The 15,839-nt window shown below is 36.1% G+C and overlaps 1 protein-coding gene across 1 annotated transcript in view; it reads right to left on the bottom strand.

The window, feature by feature from the left end:
• Positions 1–9,800: 9,800 nt before the first annotated feature.
• The window catches only part of LOC104409947 (rab GTPase-activating protein 1-like), a gene marked incomplete at its 3' end in the record, with an annotated part of 19,520 nt that continues 13,481 nt past the window's right edge, over positions 9,801–15,839 (bottom strand). The window contains exons 8-10 of the mRNA XM_010019981.1: positions 15,746–15,839; positions 14,998–15,164; positions 9,801–9,945 (exon numbers count right to left, since the gene is read on the bottom strand). The exon at positions 15,746–15,839 is cut by the window's right edge and continues 1 nt beyond it. Of these exons, the coding sequence (XP_010018283.1) occupies positions 9,801–9,945; positions 14,998–15,164; positions 15,746–15,839 (406 nt within the window). The remainder of the gene's footprint in view (positions 9,946–14,997; positions 15,165–15,745) is intronic.

Consider the following 15,839-nt stretch of genomic DNA (forward strand, 5'->3'; position numbering starts at 1 on the left):
ATAGCCAAACAAACATGTAAAAAGTGGTCTCTCAAAAATCTGTACAGACATTCAAGAAGAAACTAAAAAAGAATGAAACTAACTGAAAAAAAGCTCGACGAGACTATTGGATGTACTTAATTTTGTGCCTACTCCATTTAGAAACACTCATTACATAAATTATTCAGTATATGAGCAGACTATTCAGAATAGCACACAAAAGAGTGGTATTTTAAGTGGCCCAGCGCTAACATTTATTATGTAGCAATATTCTATTGACTAGCCTCAAGTATAATTTCCCCCCCCTTCTATAGAAAATAGACTCCAATTCAAAGAAGTATGTCTGCTGGTATGAAAAAGCTCTTAGCACTTTAGCAGCACCTTTAGCAAAATCAGCTATGGCTCATTATTCTTGGTAACCAATATGTGGAAAATGCTTCCCAAAGTGGCCCATCTTCCATGTAGCAGAGGCATATCTTTGGATTTAGTCTGATCCAAAACAGCCTGAAAGGCTGTTCTGAGTGGAAAGCAAAACTTTCAGAAATATAACAATTACCTTTGATATGAAATGGCAATAAGGGTATTTTGGGCCAGTGGACATATGTTTGGGTTTTCTGGTTGGTTGATTGGCGGTTTGGGGTTTTTTTTACAATAAAGTACTTGTAACTGATGAAGTGTTGCTGAACACCACCCTATGCAGTAAAATGGCTGTACATATTTGAAGCACTGCAATACCACGAGAGGTTCTATCTCCCCAGATAGCAACAGAGTGATTAAGAAGAGCCTTATGAGACAGCTCCACTAGTTACTGAATTCTTACTTATTCAAATAGTCTTACTTTTTAATTTGACTGAAGAGAACACAGGTCTTGATCATATAGTCCCTTGCAGATATTTGTCTAGCCTAACGCTACAAGCCTCCAGTTACTTCCCTTGAGCAGTTCATTCCAAGGACTTCATTACTGTTACTCCATGGACTATACCTCTTAGTTAGAACCTAATTCTTCCTACCTGCAATTTACTTTTCTTCTCCAGAGCAATTTTAGCACATCTCCCTTTAAAAAAATAAGTAAATAAAAACCCATACCAAGAAAAACCCAAACAAAAACAAATCAAAAAACCCAACACCCAAAGCTTTCTCTTTCTTCTCTAAAAAAACTCTGCTTCTATCCTCAAACAACATATTCTCCAGACTTCCACCATTTGTGACTTCTCCTCCAATTTGGATAAGAGGTGTTGAAACAAACTATGGAGGCATCAAGTGTTTAAAACAAAAAAATTATGCACACAGTAACTCTGAATTATAAGCAAATACCCCACAGTAGGAAAAAACAAAACAAAACAAAAAACCACAAAAGCAAACAAACCAAAAAACCACACCACGACCAAAAAACAAAACAAAGAGGAAAAAACCAACACCACCAACAGAAAAACAAACTGAGGGGGTGGGGCAGTGAACAAAACACACCAGAAAAAACGTAACAGAGACATAAAATCTTGGCCTCATCTTCCCCCACATTTATTTCTACAGCACAAGGCTATCAAATACAGAATGTGGAGCACATTTAGAGGAGAACAGCAGTATTCACAGCAGCACAAGTTGTGCAAAGACTGTAACAAAAAATACTGCAAAAGACCAACTCAGAAAAAAGTCAAATGGCACAGATCCTCCTCTCTCAGAGGAAGAACTTAACAGACTCTTTCAAACAGAAGTAATCAACTAATGTTTTTAATCTTCTTGGGTTTACAATGAAAGAAAGGGTTTGATATTTGAGAGTGGGGTTTTTTGAATTGGCCTTTTTGTTGTTGTTGTCTGCATCTTGCTTTACATTTTTTTCCTTTAAACGATACTCCCTTCATCCATATTTAACACCAATTAAATATAGCTATGCAGCCACTTTTCCAATAGGTTCAGTTCTCCTTAAAGAGATCTACTAGATTACTACATCACCGAAAATATGACAGTTCCTCAGAAGTTAAACTCATTTGTCAGCTAACTTAAAAGGCAAATAATGCAGAAAACCATATAATTAGTTCAGTCAGTTCAAGCACAAAAGTAAGTGAAGTACAACCTACAATGAGTAGAAAGTGTGAATATGGCAGAAAAAAATGAACAGGTGAGATTTGAGCACTAATGTGAAGAAAAGGATTTTTAATGAGTTTCAATTGAGAAGTTGTTACACATGAAATAAAGAGTAGGTAGAACTGAAAAATAATATAGTTGGAACAGCCTGAAGGAGAAGGAAATTAGGTCATGAAGACAGGTGGGAATAGAATGGGAATACTTTAAAAATAAGAAGTTTGATTTTTATGTAGGAAAAGAACAAAAATGAAGGGGGAGCAGAACTTGGCAGCGTATTATCAGGGCAACAAGATACAGACATTACTGACATTGAATCATTCGATACATGCTAGATAAAAGAGGATTGTGAGAAAAGAGGAAATTACAGAGTATGAACTATAGGTTTGCCAGGAAAGATAAGAGTGAAACAAAGTTTAAGTCATGAAATTCATTCCAGTATTAAATAAGGTAGATTTTCAGAAAGGCCCAACTTTTCAGTGAACTACAAAATAATTTGATGAACACTAGAAGATTTCAAAATGCCTTCCAAATGATATATTTATGAAATTACAATCCTCAGCACATTTTCTAATTTAGAGGGAAGAGCAATAATCAGGAGCAGAAAAACATGGATTGATGAATATGAACAAAGACAACTTGCAGTGAACTCTGCTCACAAGAACCTTCTGTTTATATGCAAGTTACATAATTAACTCCAAGAAAAAAAATAATTTGGCAGCTACTTAAGTACATATAAAGGGAGTGAAACCAAAAAAGATACCCAAATTCTTCACTAGAAGCAAACCAGTAACAGCAAAAAATTGTAATCTTGTTCTTTTTTTATGAATTTTAAGATACATGTTTTTCAATTACAAGCATTCAAGCAAAACCTAAATGCTGACAAATCTCAAAAATTTTATTACCTTCCAAACAGTTTGCAAACTTAATTACCTCTCTACATAATTGAAAATCTAGATCTCAAAAAAAACCTTACATTTGACAAACACTGAAAGAGGGTGGAACAGCATATTGATTAGATTAGATGATGTCTGTCTTTCACTCACTGCATACAACAGTTTTCACACATCTTATAAAGAAGTCTGCAAAATTTCTCACAGGACCCACTCTTCTACTTTGAAACAGTCCTGTTGGCTGTGTTAAATGGGTAGCCAAATTGACTTTTTTTTAATACAACAAAAATTCTACATTCAAAAACATATCTTAATTCTATCTATAGTTTCTACTCAGGCTCTGCATTACTGTCATCTTAAACAGGAATCATTTAAAAAGTCACAAAAATAAACTTTAACTGTGCATCCAAATCTGAGTGTAAAAACATGAGCAAAGAGTTCTACCTTCGTGTAGTGAATGTACAAGTGAGCCACCATGACGTATTTAAATGTGATGTACAAATACTTAAAGCTGAATAGAAGAGTGGAGAAAAATTATCACTTCAGTTCAGTAGTTCTGCTCCCACACAGATGACAAAGCCAACTAAATGCTGCACAGCGGAGGTATTCTTATAAATACAAACATCTTCCACATGTACTGTGCTGTCTGAAAACTGACATCTTTGAAAACACACAAGAAAATCAAATTTGAGATGTCATAATTCTAAGGCAATGGAATTCTTTACTCAGTATTTGTATTTACAAATTTGTAGATTAGCATCTACTGCCATATTCGATATAATCAAATACAAAAAAAATCAACATTAGAGACACATAAAAATTATGTATTTCCTAGCATTTTAGCAAGGCAGTATGCAAGGCACTTTGATTATAAAATACTTAGAATTAACAAAATACTAGAAAGCTAATGACCAAAACAAAAAAGAAGAATCTCACTTTATGGTTAATAATTATTAGTAAAATGTTGAGGGGAACACTTTGTTAAGAAATAACTTTTTAATCTGCTTTATATAAATTACATAAAGGTGGTTAAGTAAGATTTATTTTTTTAATTATATGAAATGTGAAATTATGTAAGCATATTAGACACTGCTTGAGGTCACAAAAAGTATGGCGCTCATGACTGAAACCTGAAAAGATCCTCTAGCAACAGCAAGTTCTAATTCCTAATAAGCCAACAGGATTGCAAATCCTTCTTCAAATTACTTTCAAACTAACACACTGTTTATAGGCCGACAAGTAAAAGACAATCACTACTCAAAGAACCCAAAACATTCAAAACAATCTGCAATTGCATGCAGATAAGATGCAAACACAAATTTATGTTCATATATTACTGAAAAGTGTGTATTTTGAAAAGTATCTATTTTGCACCATAATCTGAAGTGGTTTTATGTAAATTGTAAAAAAAGGACTGAAATCCAAGAAACATATTTCACCTATGTACCCAAGGAATTGAAAACTCCCTTAACTTGAAAGTAATTTTTCCCGTCATTCTGGAAGAATAAACCAAAGCTGTCAACAGATTTCCATGGAATATTCATGAACCCCAGGCCACAATTATGGAATTATATTTTGCCTTGAACTTCACAAAGTCAGTGTAAGCAACAGATTTTATCAAAGAAAGAATCCCTACCTATAATCTCTACTCAGACGCACCCTGCAGGAGTGTCTTGTGGACACTGGAGATGAAGAGGGGAACACAATAGCACAGACTAAGTCACATTTCTTCAAGGGGCTAGCCTGCAAACCTAGCTTATTAATGAACTCCAGCAGCAATCTGGGTTACAGGACAGGAAAGAATCTGAGGCCCAAGCAGGTGACCTTCCCTATAAAACTGGAACAGAAGCAAAATTAAAACTCTCCAAGTTTCCATTTCTTTTACAACCCTGCAATTACATTAAATACTTCGTAACCCACAGAAGTGCTTCCAATTCCAAACATTTCAAACACTTGCCTTTTAACAGAAAGGCCACACTTGCACGACCAAACTTAAATACAACTGTAACTATCAACAACTGCTACCATTCTGCACATATTAAAAAAGTCTTCTGCACTCAATATATTTGGTTTTATATACTGAGGAAGGGATCGTATTCTTTCTGGCAGCACAGTAATAGCTGCAGAAGTCAACTGAGTGCATTTATTCCATGATTTTTAGTAACAAAAGTTAACTTGTAAGACATGAAAATAATCCAGTGCGAGAATCCATAAAATGACAACAGGCTCATCAGGAATACTTTCTTTTCATTTGGAAGCTACAGATTTGCATTCTTCAGAAGTGCTTATATTTTAAAACTCATCTTGGCAATTATGGAACTGCAGCAAACAGTTCTTGTCTGAAAACAGCCACTAGCCAAATGACCTCATGAGTTTAGATTTATAACATTTTAGTTCATTTTTAATGGAGATGGCAAAAAGACTCCCATACAGATTTATCTGATCATGGTTAGGACCCACCAACATTATTCTGTACAGGGTTAACGTAACAGACAGTTCCTATGAGTTACATCAAGTTATTTTTAATTCAGATAAAAATGCAGAGTTAACTATTTCCACACTACCAATGTCATTCTTCTCACTAAGTCATCCTTATTTATTCACATTATCCCTCATTGTAAACCCCTATTTTATCACAAAACATTCTCAATATCACTGTTGACTCCTGTATCACCACTTCCTTTACTGTTTTGCTTTTCTGAATCCTGTAAACAGCCTCTGCCCACCCACAACATTTGACACAGTATCCTGATTTAGTCTGGCTGATCATCTTCGATCATTTAGTATTGCTCACTCCTTATCTACTGTATGCACCATTTTTTGTGCTGTGCAGTACACTCAGATTTTTTGGATGCTTTCAGGGTCCTTTCATCACTATCTTCCTTGTCAAATTTCACCATCTCCCCACTGAATTTCCATACCTCTTACGCTATTTTTTTTCTATTTTATCCCTTTCTTTTTGTTCCTACGAGTTACGACAGCTGGAGAGAACACAGAAATAGTTTTACCCTAAGATTGTTTTTTCTTTTCTTTTCCTGCTCTTACTCCTAACAGCTTCATACTTAAACCTAACTTCTTCTTACTAAATGCCAATAATTAAACACCAAATACATTTCAACAGCATTCTTTGTCATTTAAGACCGCTGTTTATGGATCAGTATCCACTATGCTGTCAATTACATCCCTGCTCAGTTCCTAGCAGTTGGAAAAGTAGTATCTAAATCATCATGAAACCAACTGTTGCAGTAAATAAAAACGCAAACACAAACAGTTCTGCATTCCTGGAAGTCATCTGAGAGTGTTCTAAAGGCAATCTGCAACTCACACTCAGAAAACTCTTTTTGGAGACTTGCTAGGCATGTTATCTTTTACCTATCATGAATCACCTGTTTCAGAATGGCTGCTAAACATCCTGTGATTACTCTGCAGGCAATTTATGGATTGGAACAAGAGTGAGTAACCACACACTCAGGATCACATGAAAAAATAAAAATAAAAATCTTCAACTCAGTTACAATCAGTTTTAAGACTACTTTCTCTTTTTAAACAGAATTGCTCCCACTTACGGTGATCCTTAACCTTCTAACTTTATTCTGATTCAAGAAGAAACTCAAATGGCATTATTTAGTATTCTCCTGAAATGTTATATTAAAAAAAAGTATTAAAAAATTAGCACCAAACGAAAGCCATCATTTCACGTATGGTCTAAGCAAGCACTGCTGCTAAAAGAAGACAACTTGTTCTCCCCCTTCTCCTTTGTTACTTGTTTCTAGGACTGCATTCTCCTTGCAAAAGCCTCTGGAAATCAAATTTCTCCAATCCTCAGGCTCACACATGCAGCCGGTCACTTTATCCTGCCATAGAATGACACTACAATAAAAATGCTTTGTGCAGCTTTGTCTTTTTTCACTCATGCAGTATACCAACCATCACTTCTGTTCCATGTTCTCACTTACTCTTAATGCTGCAAAAAGAAGAAAGATTAGCTCAACCAATTGTGCTCTGCACCTTGTTACAAGGTTCTACTCAAAATTAAATATTAACAGTGACCTTTTTGCTTGTTGATAAAAATTGATACTTAAACTCACTTTACCTGAAACCTTTCCAGGAAGTGAGAGATTTTCCTCATTATGTATTTTAATATTTTACAGTTATATTCTGGAATAGAAAACTTCTTATCAAGGAGCGTATTTTACATTCTAGGTTTTGACAAGAAATCATTAATATTAACTGTATTTTAAAAATTATTATCTCCAAAGCAAGGAACCTTATATGACTGGGTTGCCAGAAATATCTATTACAATATAAATAATTTAAAAAAGGAGAGATCTTTCAGGTCAACCTCACTTTACGTAACTGCACAATCTTTGCAAAGGTCTTATTTTTTTATATAGCTGTTCAGATGAAAAATAAATCTAAAGTGGGAAAAGACTATTAAAAAGCTAAGTATATTATTTAGGGAATATATCTCAATTTCTTATATAGAGTTGCACATTTGAAAGCAACTACACCTAACTAGTATACTAATTATTTTAAATCATTATTGCAGGGGGCAGGAATCATGTTTGGCCCTTCATTAAAACAAAAAACAAGAATATTGGAAAAAATGCCTTCTTTCTTACGAACATCTTTATTCATATACTCATGGCATAAGACATCCCACTGAGCTGTGTGTATGCACACACAAAGAGTACACAGAAATCAGGCTAGGTGCAGATGAAGCATGCATTCTTATACAAATGAAACTGCAATATATAGTGTTCTGAAGTAAATTAGGTAGTATTCTGTGGGCATGCAGGATATATATGAAGATATAACAAAAATAAGAGAGAACAGATAATAATCTTCAGTATCTGTAATGGGAACACCAGCGTCTGGCCTATGAAATAGTAAAGTCCTTATAATGCACACCCGCCTTACTCAGGTTGCAAGCAGGAAAAAACCCTACATGGCCAGGTAGCCATCCTTAACATTAAAGAAAACAAAAAGCCTTCTTCCAAGGCTAAGACAAGACATTGTAAACTCAAGGGGATTTTTTTCCATCATCATAATTAGTACCCTGAAAAGAAAAAGAAAGAAAAAGAATGAAGAGATTTATTTAGAACAACTGCAAATGACTCATTTAACCTGTATATCCACCAGGATAGATAACTTCTAGGCAGATAACTCTAAATGCAGTTTCCATGAGAACAGAGTCACATCATGATATTTTTAATGTCTTCTCTTAGGAAGTAATCTACATTTAAAATATGCAAACTAGCATCAGGAAGCTAAACCAAAGTTAAACTTAGGTTCATACCCCAATGGAATACTTTTCCTGTATAATAAAGTAAAGCCAAAATAACAGTACCAAGAGGACAATATCCAAATTATTATTAATTGTGCTACATTTATCAGCTTCTGGAACAGTGCTTTACTCTTCCCAGTAAGAAGCAATATAAAAAAATAGTCAAGTCATTACTTGGACCCTATCCTACCAAACAAGCTCCAGAAAACATTCTGACTACACAACTCAAACATCCAGCAAGGAGAACACCACCCACAGATGTTAAACTACTCTACACTGAACCACAAGACCCAAAGGTCAAATTAAAATAATTCTTGCTATGAACAGTAAAGCAATCCCAAATAGCAATTAAATTTAAAAGCTCCCTTAGAGAAAATAGTAATTTTACTATTAAGAAGTGGTACTTGATACAAAGGACGGAATAATCAATGCCCATCCCATTCCCTCCCAGGAATCAGTAGAGGGTTTTCAGTTCACCAGAGAGCACCTGGCTGTGGGTTTTGCAAGCCTGGTGTCACCTGGGTATAAGCCGGTTTTTTGTTTGCAAGTGGAAAAGAGTAACCACATAATCATACCTGCCTGCTCCTGACTGTTTTAATCACAGGGTTCTGATTTGTGTTGCACACACTAATATCCACCTACTTATGTAGAAGTAAGAATCAAGAAGGAATTTTTCTTCTGTAAGTGAGCCTTTATATAGTATTCAGAGAACAGTGCCAGAAATCTGAAGAATAACTTTGTAAAACTATCACAAGTTCTGGTTGGTCAGATACCCAGATCAAAAATGGCACACAGAAAGTTTACTCTGAATTCTGAATGCTACAGGCTAACCTTCAGAGTACAAAAAGATGACAGTAGGCCAAGGGCCTTCAGAAAAACAAAAGTCAAGCAAACAAAAACTACCACCACCAAAAAACCAACTAACACAACCCCACATCCCCACCCCCCCCCCCCCCCAAAAAAAAAAAACAAAAACAAAAACAAAAACAACAAACAACAGAACACCAGTGGGGAAGACACTGAGATACTATTAGCTTCAGAAAGAACTAATATGCTGGGTCCATGAACAGCAGCAATCCCCAATGTAATGCCCAACTGAACCAGGAGATACTCTGATAAGACCTAATTATAAATGAGGTAAAACAAATCACATGCTAAGCAGACAGTTTGGGGGTGGGGAAATTCCCCATACGAGTCTGAGAATTTTTTTTTTCCTTGCAAAAACACCCTTAAAGCCTGCCGTTTCAAAGCCCATTTCAATGCTGTCCTTTAGCAGCACTTTCAAGGCTTCCAATCAGAAAAAAAAGCCTCTAGAAAAGGTTTTCTATCTTGTTACCAGAGCACAAGTGCATCAGTAACCCATATGGAAGCACACATTAAAATGGACATGCATTGCCTGCTGCTGCTACTGGAAGGACTCCAAATTGGTAAATGTGAAGAACTCCAAATTGGTTTGTAAAAATGCCTTTACTGAAGAACCACTGCTAACAGAAAGTTAGGTGTGATCTTTTTGTCCAAAGCAGCTGTATTTCTAATAAGCACAAGTGATCTTTTATCCTTACCTTCTTCTACCTCATCCTCCTGGGATGATACAGGCCCTCCTCCACTTGCTGGGCTGACCAATTCTTCCTCTCTTGCAGATTCTCTTTGTAGACTGACAACTTCATAAATTGCATCCCCAGCATTTGTATGGCTTTTTCCTTCAGACTAAAATAAAATACATGTAGGTATTAGATCCCCATTGTTGATAAATACAGTTCTAATAGCATGCCAAAACCAGACCCAAACACATACAAAGAAATCTACCAAGGCTTAAACAACTGTTTGGGCAAGAGTCCCTCAGATTCCTCTGCAATAGCACCTGTAGACTAACAGTAATTGACAGCTCTGTTTCTCTAAGTTTTACAGGTAGAAAATATAAATAAAACTGCTGCCTCTTAACAGCCACTTTAAGTATTGTTCAGAATGGTGATAAAAGAAGCTTTCCAATTTAAATAGCTATAATGAGATGAGGTCAAAGAGAAACTGCAGCAAAAGAGGAGAGCACAAACAAGAAAAATATTGGAGTAACTGACATGACAGAAACAGGAATCAAATGTCTGGGGCAGGAAAGGTGTGGGGGAAACAATGGCAAGAGGTTTTAATATGTAAAAACATGACTAAAGAAGAAACAAAATCTCATGCTTTTGAAAGCACTGAATGGTCAAAAGCCCCTTGTAGTGTACTACTCCTTTCAATGGAGAAATGTATTGGCTGTACCTAGCTATAATATTTTATTTCTTTCTTGTATGTATGTGCATGTATGTGCCTGTGTGTGCACTTATGTACAAATCCTGAATATTTGTCAATCTAACAGTTCATTTAACTTGGAAATTCGAGCACAGTACTTTAATGTAAAACTACCTCGAAGGTTGTGGGGCAGGGTGAACTTGTTTGTTTTCTTTTTATTTCAGGGTCGAAAAGTTCAGAGTTTAGCCTAAGTCTTTCATGTTCAATGGACTTTCACATGAAAAAAAGTTAGTTGCCTATACTTTAAGCACTGGATACAAGGCTGCAATTTTAAAATAAAAGGAGTATTAGTTTCTCCTTTGAGTTACAGTTCTGAACACTATTATTATTCATTGACATACAGTGATAAACATATTTGTAGAGAATTGTATAAAACTGCAAACTAATGATTATATTAAATGAATCAGCCCAAAAATGTTGTGCTATTTCGGTTTTGTGCATCTTGCCTAATCAGTTAAAAGAATTTTTTGAAGGTATTAAAAACATCAATTAACCATGAAAAAGAAAAAGAACATTTCAGTAACAGAATACTCAAATGTTTTGGGGAAAACAAACAAACAAACACAAACAAAATTATTATAAAGTTAGAAGGCTCCATGACACCTTTGCTGGAGATACACATGAACTGCTAACCAGCAAATGCAATTTCAACCAGCTGGTGAAATTACACAGATGAGTATCTTACATGGGGACTGCTTAGACTACATAATACAAATGACTTAATACTGAGAAGACTTTACTACTGTATTTTAGAGCAATCATTCAGATCTGCTTCCTTTAAAGCTGATACTTCATGGAAGCGATGGCTCCAACTATCAGCCAGTTGTGCTGACTGAACGTCTCATGAAGTGAGCTTAATGAACTTCAGGGTGCAGGCAGAAATACCCTGCATTTTGTGACATTTAGCAGGATGATATCAGAGCCACTATCCCTATTTTATTCTCACACAACCCCATTATCAAGTAAGTACAAAGTACTTGGTTCAACGAAGTATTGATGTCATTAATATTATTAACCATCAGTACCTATAGCTTTTGTTTTTGAGGAAGTAACGCATGAGGTACTATGGATTTTGTTGTATGTTATAAGAATCACAAGTCTTCAGCTCCTTGCATATGTTCTGGTTAACTGCAAAACCTGTATCTATGAATGAAAATAATTTGGTTGAGTTTTTTTTTTTTTTTAATAGAAGCACAAATTTGCTGTCTACAGGAATCCACCTCTACAAGGATCATGTTCTAATGATGAAAATGTGCACGAGTAACACAGCAAGATCGATACAACAATCCTAAATCAGACAGCATCCTGCATTTATGTCATTGCTCATATCTGACTTCACTTCTCCAATCCCGGTTCAGACTATTAAATCTATCTGAATCCTTCCTCAGAGAAGTTCTGATTTTCCTCTGCCAGTACAGACCAGTCTGATTTACCCCTTGCAGGAAATATCATTTCATTGCTTGCTCTCTTTTGGAACAACATTAATGGATGCTTCCTTACCGGAATGGGCACCTTGCTGAGACAGCCCAAGTCTAAAGTTTCCTGCCAAGGGCTCTGCATGCTACCACTCAGAACTAGGCAGACTGCGGACATGAATTTATCACCAACAGTCAAACACGCTACATTTGCACAATGACCAACAGCATTATTGTCATGATTTTCCATTACCAGGAAAATACACCAGAGGCTTCATTGTCCTGGACAGAGAAGCCATCTATCTTTGGACCTGAGGTTTTTGATATTAATCCACTGTTACATCCCCTAGTTACATTCTGTTCCATTCCCTAGAATCTACTTATGCTCAACTGCTTTCCCAAAAAGTTCATAAGTGAATGATCCCAATGCCATCTGCAAAGCTATTTTCTAAACGGTAAGAGTGAGGTACAGTGTCTGTCAGACGTATCAGCAGAAAATTCTATTGCAATACAAACTACCCCACTGACAATAGGTAACTAAAGACTTGCTGCAAGCCAACCAGAGAGATCCCATAACATGCAATCAGAACCTAATCTTGTTGAAAAACTGTAAATATTAAGAATATTCCTTTCCCAAAAATCTGCAGAACAGCTCCTCAGAATTTTACAGCAGGAAGAAAATCATGTGTTTCTTCAAGGAGGGGAGGCACATGTATGTTTGTCACATTATAAGGGGTGAGAAAGAATAAAAGAAAGCAGACATATTACCCAATTACAAAATGGTACAGTTTTAAGTAATTTAAAAAGCAAGCTTAACTGATTACACATAAGTATCAAATAGCTGAGAATGTGATGTTTTCAAATCTATTTTCTTTAAATTCAAAATGTAGATATTCTCAGCATTTTCATATAACAGTTCGTTTTCTCAAATTTTCTTAAATTCTAAGTTGCTGTGTGGATCTCTAGAAGAAATACAGAAACAGCATTGGATAAGATTTATTTACTCAAAGCGTTAAACAGTGGCACTTTTACCATCTAATATCAACATATCTATTTTTTACCCCATTCAAAGATGACAACTCAAATAGTCACATTAGACTCAGTAAAATTAAATCAGTGCTCTTTGGTTTCATTCGTCAAAGATGATGGACCACTATATTCCAGTGCAAATGGTACAGTTACACTCTACTGTTCACTTTTTGAACCAACAATACAAGTCTTTGGTAAAAGCAGGTCAACAGGCACTGTAGGAGCATGCAGTTGCACATCATACTACAATGATAACGGCAGACAAACATATTTTATGTACCTCACCCAATGCCAAAAATGGAAGAAACTTTAGCTTTCTACTCAACAGATAACTATCCAACAAACTACTAGATGAGATGTCTATATCATCTCTCGGTGCTTGAGGAAGAAATAAATGCACGTTAATCACACAAGCACAGGACTGGGAAAGCTAACAAAGGGAATACACAACTATGCAGTAAGCTTCATCTTACCCACATCCTCCTCCCCCAACCCCGCAGAATCCAGCAGCATTCGTACAACTTGACTTAAAAGCCAAACTCCAAGGGACTGACAAACTGAAATACTTCAGAGAAAACAGTTTGCTAAAAACGGTTATTTCTTTCCTGCTACTTGAGTATTTCATAAGGTTACAATCACACGCAAGAAATCACACAAACAATGCTAATTTAATAAATCATTGCAACAGTAATGCCTTTAGCCCCACATTTCATAAAGCTCTGAGGCAATGAAGGACAAGAATGTAGTTCATTTTATACTCTCATCAGCAACAAGTGTGAAAACCTGGCAACTTCTCCATGCTGCAGAACTTCCTTTTCCAGATAATCTTCTTCCAAACTTCTCCTTTTAAAAACACAGAGAAATCTACTTTCTCAGGTAGTTTGAAAAAAATTATAGTAATAGTCTAACAATTTTAAACCTCTGCATTAGGTTCCTTTGCCTTCAATGGATTATATTCTTACAGCCACTTACCTTCACATTTTGACTTCAGTAGTCAGGATTTCCCTTTGTTAGATATTAACTGATTTTACAGTGAACAATTAAAGAATCATTTCCCAATTTTACCAGTCAAATAGACTTGCTTTAGATATCTGCACACAGGTGAGATTGAATGAAATAACGGAGAATTCAAGAGGTAGGTTGAAAATTGTTTAAGCCCACAAAGCCAATGACTTATGACTCATTTTGGTTGAATTTACAAAGTCTGCTGGGTTTAGCTGGGATAGAATTAATACATTTTCTTCATAGTAACTACTATGGGGCAATGTTTGGATTTGTGCTGGAAACAGCATCGATAACACAGGGATGTTTTAGTACAGCTCACCAGTCCTTACATGTGGTCAAGGCTTTTTCTGCCTCCCACCTCACCCCACCCTACCAGCGAGCTGGCTGGGGGTGCACAAGAAGCTGGGAGAGGACACGGCCAGGAAAGCTGACCCCCACTGACCAAAGGGATATCCCAGACCATATGATGTCATGCTCGGCATATGAAGCTGTGACAGAAGAAAGGGGTGGCGGGACAACACTTTTAGAGTGATGGCATTTGTCTTCCCAAGTAACCTTTACATGTGATGTAGGCCTGCACTCCTGGGGATGGCTGAACACGTGCCTGCTGATGGGAAGCTGTAAATGAATTCCTTGATCTGCTCTGCTTGCATGTGTTGCTTTTGTTTCACTTATTTATTAAATTGTCTTTACTTCAACCCACAGGTTCTCACATTTACCCTTCTCTCTCCCATCCCACCAGTGGGGAGTGAGTGAGCAGCTGCCTGGTGACTAGTTGCCAGCTGGGGTTAAACCATGACACAAAGGCATTGAACATTTATACATGGTACTTAACCATTATGCATTTAAGCACCTCAGAAATAAATAGTTAAAAGAAAAAACTACTGAAGTGCAGGTGCCACACTGTAAAAACCAAATTCAGACAGACAAATAAAATGCTCCCAGCACCAACTTTTCTTAAAAAAAACCCAAAAAAAACCCCAAAAAAACCAACAACAACAAACCCACAAGCATGCATTACCTGTTTTAACTTCATATAAAAAGTTTCTGTGAAGGTTTTTCTGCTGAAGTACCAGAAACGTTCATTGGCAGGATACACACGCACAACAGTCTCCAGCAAAAACCGAACTGGCTCTACTATTTCAGTAACAACCATATCCACTGCCACAGTCATGAATACACGTTTATCTAGAACACAAAAATAAATCATATACAGAAAAATTAGTCAAAGTTCAAATTTCTCAAAAGAATGAGAGAAGTAAACTGTTGTTCAAACTGAAAACACTTTTTATGTAATTTTTACTATTGCACCCATTCCACTTATCTGAGTTGTACACGCCTGCTGCAGAGAATGACAGTATACATTAAACAGTATGCCACGGAACCCTGGTAACTTTTTAAAACAAAGACAATATGTAATCTATTTGCAAATAACTCACCTCAAAACTAGAAGAAAGAGAATAGCAATGACTACCATTTATACTGGTCTGCTAAGTACAGAAGGTACAAAACAACTTCTGCATGCTTTGGACCAAAAAGTCCCGATAATCAAGGAACAGGCACAAAAGCCCCAAACATTAATTTAACAACTCCAGATAAGCAATATGCAGTTCTATGAAAAATTATTTACGTTCTATATTCAATATTTTACACAGAACACTGGAGCACAGTGGTGTAAGTACTCGATATATGCATCATTATTCCCAGGAGAAAACACATACACCAAACCCATGTCAGGAAAAACAAAGTTACAAATAAGACTAAATTACCTTTAGGAGTTTCCTCATTAAGCACTAGAAACATGGGTGCATTAGGATTCCACATTCCAGTAATTACGTAAGCCTTCCCATCAGAACTCTTTCC

The sequence above is a fragment of the Nestor notabilis genome, unplaced genomic scaffold, assembly GCF_000696875.1.
Source record: "Nestor notabilis isolate BGI_N333 unplaced genomic scaffold, ASM69687v1 scaffold10588, whole genome shotgun sequence".
NCBI lineage: Eukaryota > Metazoa > Chordata > Aves > Psittaciformes > Psittacidae > Nestor > Nestor notabilis.